Raw genomic sequence first — 6,669 nt, forward strand, 5'->3', positions numbered from 1 at the left:
CTCAGCAATAGAGTAACTGATTACAAATCACCTCTGCTGAACATAAGTAGGTCATCTGCAAAACACAAATGGGTGAGCTTCAATTTGGAACACAGAGGATGATATTTAAACTCTTTAAACCTGTAAAAAACCCCCAACAGTCTACTAAGGTACTCCAGGCAAATAGTAAAGAGCAGGGGGAGAGGGGATCCCCCTGTCTTAAACCTCTTTTGCCTTTAAAGAAACCAAAGACTTCTCCATTAAGAGCTAATGAGAAGGAAGGTGTGGACACACAACTCATTATAAGCTCAATCCTGGCAGATAAGAATATTACCCACAATGTCTCTATTTTTGATAAAGGCCCCCTGAGAAGGATTAATGATATCAGGTAGTATAGAGCTAAGCCTATTACATATCACTTTAGTAAGGTATTTTTATACTGTATTACAGCATGCTATAGGCCTAAACTGCAACACACTATCAGGTAATTCAGTCTTAGGAAGAAGTGTTAGCACAGTAGCATTAAGTTCCTTCAGAACCTTCCCAGTCCTGAAAACATTCCTAACAGCTATACACACCTCCTTCCCCACTATACTCCAAGAGCCTTAAGGAACTGACTATTAAATCCATCAGGGCCTGGTGCCTTGCCACCAGGAATAGAGAACATTGCAGCCTTAACCTCATCATCAGTCACTGGTTTAAGGAGAATGTCCTGATGTATCATAGTCAAAATCTTACAAGTCTTGACAACTTTCTTTAAAATAGGTTGCACTGATTAGAGGTGCCTAGTAACTTCATATAGTACTTCTCAAAAGCAGTTTTGATCTCCTCAGGTGTAGAACATAAATTCCCATCCATATCCTTAACATTATAAACCCTATTCCTCATTCTTCTTTTCTTTATGCTAGAGTGGAAGAATGAGGTATTGGCATCACCTTCTCTTACCCAGATCTCTTTAGCTTTCTGAGCTAAGTAACTGTTCCTTGCTTTAATCAACACCCTCAACTCTTGAGCACACTCTCTTTCAGCATGGCAAACCATGTCATTCAAAGGGTCACAGCTAAGTTGCTGCTGAAAATGTTTGAGAGCTAACTCAGTGACATGAGTAAGATTCTCAATATCACTGAACTGATCTTTGTTCAACTGCTGTAACACTGGTTTCAGTTTCTTCAATTTATGCACAACTCTAAACATTAGAGTACCCACAGTCTCCTCATACCAACTGTTTTCCACATTATAGGCAAAATCATCAAACAAGGCCCACATGTTGTAATATTTGAAAGATGTTTTTCTCTTCACAAAAATTGCATCAGTATTGATCAAGCAAGGACAGTGATCATATAAACCTTCAGGAGAGAATGTAGCAATAGCCTCAGGGAAACTGCCAAACCATTGATCATTCATCAAGACCCTATCAATCCTGCTATACACCCTAGTTGCATCCTCATGTTTGTTGTTCCAGGTATAATAAGAACCTGAAGCCTTCATATCATATAACTGACAATCAAGCACCATACTTCTCATAGGAGCCATCTCAGCCCAAGACACTTCAGCACCTCCAATTCTATCCTTTGTTTCAGTGATACTGTTAAAATCTCCACACACCAACCATGGACCAGAAATCAACAAAGAAAAGCCTTCAAAGCTTGCCATAAAGGTTCCCTCTTCTGACTTTTATTAAACCCATAAACCAGTGTGTACCAAAACACAATCTTCCTAGACTTGTCAAAAACTTTGGGGTGAATACCTTGAGCAGTAACACTCAAGATATCCACCTGATACAGATCAGAATCCCATAACAGCCAAACTCTTCCCCCTTTATGAGTAGTATTATTTGTGCAGATTGCCCAATCCTCATAAATATTATTCCTTACCTTAAGCCAATTACTACCTTTTATTTTAGTCTCTAATAAACCAAATAACCCAATTTTATTCTGGTGTAAAAACCACCTTATTTCTTGTTGCTTTATTGGATTATTCAGACCCCTCACATTCCAGAACCCCATACTACCCATGATCAGTAGATATGCCAAGAGTTAACAATTTCCTACCCTCAGTTCTTGCTTTTTGAATTGATAAAGTCAAAGCATCCATAAACGTGAGCCCTCTAGGAGTAAATAGCCTAGCCTCCCCATTATCATTCTTAAGCATCTTGCTAATAAACCTTCGTGGGAGGGAAGGCCCCCCCTCAGCTGGCTTCACACCCAGTTCAGAATACTCTACAACTTCAGAAACAACCACAAGAGTAGCAGGGACAAGAGTCTGAACCCCTGGAGTTGCTTGCTGAACCACAGGAGTCTGAATCCCTGAAGTTGTATGCTGAACCACAGTAGTGGCAACAACAGGAGATACAGGCTATTGGACATGCTTTGAATGAGGTTTTACCACTTTAGTAGAAGCTGGTTTAGCCTTGAGTTTCCACACCTTCTTTTGGCCCCCCCTTAACCTTCCTACAATTAGCAGCAACATGCCCCAACCCTTTACATTTAACACATGACAAAGGCAACCAATCATACACAACAGTGACCCTCTGATCTTCCCTAATTCATCAATAAACTCAATTTCAGTAGGGAACAGTAGCCCAATTTGGACCTCTACCATAATTCTGGTATAACCAAGGAAAGTCCTATGACTGGTAGCTTCATCACATCTCAACATCTTACCAACTAAACCACTGATCTTTCTGAGACACTCAGTAACCCAAAATTTGTTGTCCAAACCATACAGTTTCATCCAAATTGGAATTAATTTCACATCATGTTTAATTAACTTAGAATCTGGACTCCACTCTTTGACTATGACATGTTTGTTATCAAATATTAGGTGTCCATTATTGACTACTTCCATTTGCTTCTCCTTTGTTTTAAAACGGACCAAAAAAATCCCATTCGGTAAGAAAGAGATTCGGTCAATACCATACGGACGGGCAAATTGTGGTTCGGGATTTTTCATTCTTCTCTAGGGACTCCCGTCCCGACTTGGGGACGATCGGGCTGAGCATAGGGATGCTCGTCCTGGTTCCAGCTCAAGCGGACTGCAGTGCCGTTCTTCTTTTCTTTGCTCCAAACCCCACGAGCTAAGGCAAACTCGTGGGGATCCCTTTTCAGCTATTTTCAATCCTTCATTTCCTATATTTTCATCATTGTGTTGCACTCCATAGGCTTGGCTAGCCTAGGCAATTGCTTCCCCACACTTGATAATCATATACTACACATTGCAAACACAATAAAAAATCCTCCCTCACTTGCTCTCATTTCACAAAATACCTATAACAAAGTATATAAGATGCAATGCAAAAATAACGGAATGCACAAATTAAATGAAATGCAAGTTAAGAGGTTAGGATATTTACAAATGGTGGTTTAGGGAGGACTCCACCAAACTTTCTTTCATTTTGAGAGATGTCAAGGGGGCGAAGCAAGGGCGTTGTTGATGTTGCTCAACGCCTTATAGAAGTAATCGAAGGCTTGCTCATTTTCATGGTAGAAGTCTTGTGTAGACCTCAGTACATAGTTACTTCCACTAGTGTAGGAATCTGAGTCAATGTTGTGGTGACAAGGAGCTACAATGCTTTGATCTAGGGTCATGGCATTTCCAATGTAAGGATTAACCAATCCGTCAAACTCATCATCCCATAGACCATATACTACCTTTGCTTCTTCCCCCATGTTGAGAAGATTATGAGTTGGAAAGAGCAAGTCCTCTTTCTTATTGTCATGGCCAATGAGCCTCCATTGATACTTGTCATGATGGGTGAGCTTTTCAAACTCTCATTCTTGTTATGAAAAATTCCCTGCTCTCCAAATAGAGGTACTTCAATATCATCCACTTCTTACTTCCAATTGGGCGGTGTTTCCTTGCCCTCCTTGTTAGATTTTCATCTTTGACTTGACCTTTGAATGGGGAGTTCACATTCTTCTTTTCACCTTTCCGGCTATAATGATCAACCATAAAGCATGGTTCATGCAAGTTGGGAGCACTCATAGTGTAGATACCTCATTTCTGCACCTCCCGCAAGCCACCCGGTGATGATTCGACCGCATGTTTGGTACGCTGAACGATTTATGACAGTTCGTAAGTTTATCGTCAAGTGATCGCTCAAACACTTATGTCTACCTCTTAATTGTTATCTACTTGCCGATACGGTCGTTTTGGCAGTAATTAGAGTACATTTGGAGTCCGGGTCAAAAAACCGTCTTCATTTTCTAAAACCGAGTCAGAATGTTCTGGAATGTTCCGGATATTTCTATTCCATATTTTACAATCTTTTAATCTTTGGCAAATAATTTCCCGTAATATTCACACAAAATATTAAGGAAAACAAGATTAATCCGTTATTCCATAACCAAAACACGGGAATCTTTCTTCCGCAGGAGGAAACCACTTGGGAAAGGACACAGCAGGTGCTGCGCCTCTTCCAAGAGACGCAGTGCTTGCTGCGCCTCTTCCCAAGTCCTTTTCTCCGTATTTTTCGTATCTTTTCATATCTTTTCGAGATTCACTTCCAAAGTTTCTCCGAAAACCCTAATTTCCTCCGCGTGATTAGTATAAATAGAGACCTTCGGTCTCACATATTTCTCACGCGAGTGTCCGCCCTTTCTCTTCTCCCTTTCCATTATAGGCCACGTTCTTACTTTTTGGCGTCTACATGCTTGAACTTTTGACCACGTAAGCTCGGATCATTCTGAGTACCAGCCACGTTTTGCATGACCGACCAATTTGACCAACTCCACATTAATCAACTTTAATCAATCTGTTTAATTTCCTCTTACGAGGGCACATTCGTCTACATTCGAGTCGAGCATCACTAAACGTATACTTAATTCATCTCGTTTCGTCAAACATGTAAGTCTGAGGGTGTATAATCCCTATTTTATTTATTGTTCTTTATTTTTGTAATCATAATGTAAGGTTTATGTCGAAAGTATTTCTAAAACCGATTTGTAAAACCATGCTTTAAATCCTCTATTACGAATTATCAGAAGATGACCGTCGAGAAAGGACGCAGTAACCGCTGCGCCACTTCGAAGGGACGCAGCACCTGCCGCGCCTCTTCGTGAGGCTGCCGCAGTTCCTGCTTCCTTTCTTCTTCCTTCGTCTCTTGTTAATTTGTTTGTTTTTCTTTGTTTTCAATTGTTCTTTGATTCTTTGACATAATAATCTAAACATAATAATCTGACATATCATTAATAAATCATTGTTATGTAATTCATCATTAATTCCCGAATTAAATCCTGAGTAATTCAATATTTGCGGGTTTTCGTCATTTAAAGTCAATTCGTTTTTTAGAGATTCGATTTACCCATATTGAGTCTCTGGAATTCATCTTTGATATATTCCCATCTGTTATTTATCATATCCATCATTAATTCATCATTAATAGTTTTTTTAGTCTAATTAGGCTGTATTTGTAAATAATCTTATAAATCTTGTAATAATTAGTCCTAATTAGTTTTATCCATGTTTACGGTTTTTATGACCTTAATCACATGTAAATAATCTGATAATCACTTTCATCCGAGTCAATTGTTCATGCTCAAGCATTAAATTTACCAACGAATATTAACGACTTGCAATTCCAGCTTCACAGCCAGAACTCAACCTAGGAACAGACGCAGCAACTGCTGCGCCTCTTCCAAGGGACGCAGTTCTGCTGCGCCTGATCCCGATTGATTTCTGTCCCTGAACTCTCGTTTCTGCTTTGACCTAGTTTATTAATTACATATTTAATTAACTATTATTCGTATTATCACCCTAATTCTTGTTTGTTAATTTATTTATTTATTCTTTCTCAAATTATCCGTTTTAAATATATTTTCGACATAAATCAATTAATCCGATATAATTATTGTAATTTTCTTTATTGCATCTTTATCGTATTATTGTATTGTTTGTATGCCTTCACGTGTAATCAACTTAAATTTCTACTTTGACATTAATTGTATGTTAATTACGTGTTAACCGACTTAGTCTAAATTCTTCACATGCTAGGATTAAAACGTTGGATGTTGCATTCCATGCATGTAATCGACAATACATCGAGTATGGACAATTTTGCCTAATTATTAGTAGAGGCCGCTATCGAGGCGGGTGGGATCATGTGTTCGATCAAAAGAGCTTCCTAATACCTACTCTCACCCCTTACTCCAGATCTCTGTGAACATCCGTGTTCATTGGCATCCACGAGAGTCATTCTAGACATAGAATGCTAAGGGTAACGAGTTCTTGGTGTTCATGTCACTACTTTGTGTATTGACATGGCACAAGGTATTCGAACGGTTTCCAATTTTCCACAATAAATTGGTGGCGACTCCACAAATGCAAACGCTTGTTTCCCAAGCGCCCCCGTGGGCCCGCGTCCACAGTTACGTGTAGCCAAAAGGGTGAAACTTGAACAAGTTTAGGGAATAGTTTGTACAAGACAATTGTCGGTTTTTATAACTCGGTCTTCCTAGATCGTTTCATTCGGCCTTCCTAGGCCCAACCCAACCCATTCGACCAATCGTCCCGTCTAAACGGTCCTAATTCTTATTTGGGCCTAAGGATGGATAGCGATTGACATCATCCATACCATGGTACTTACTCTTGTTTGTATCAAGGACTTTCACTACTTGAGGAAATGGACTAGGAATCGGCCTTACTCTTGTTTGGTACAAACCTCTCCACCGACTTTGGGTTTGATTGTTCGGT

At 39.5% G+C, this 6,669-nt stretch overlaps 1 protein-coding gene across 1 annotated transcript; it reads right to left on the reverse strand.

Annotated features, from left to right (window-relative positions):
- Positions 1 to 735: 735 nt before the first annotated feature.
- Positions 736 to 1,985, reverse strand: LOC141613857 (uncharacterized). The gene is made up of 3 exons (XM_074432599.1): positions 1,854 to 1,985; positions 1,681 to 1,754; positions 736 to 1,564 (listed from the first exon to the last, which is right to left on the reverse strand). The coding sequence occupies exons 1-3, from the start codon at positions 1,983 to 1,985 to the stop codon at positions 736 to 738; spliced, it is 1,035 nt and encodes a 344-aa protein (XP_074288700.1).
- Between the last annotated feature and the right edge of the window lie 4,684 nt (positions 1,986 to 6,669).

This window comes from Silene latifolia, chromosome 11, assembly GCF_048544455.1.
Source record: "Silene latifolia isolate original U9 population chromosome 11, ASM4854445v1, whole genome shotgun sequence".
Classification (NCBI taxonomy): domain Eukaryota; kingdom Viridiplantae; phylum Streptophyta; class Magnoliopsida; order Caryophyllales; family Caryophyllaceae; genus Silene; species Silene latifolia.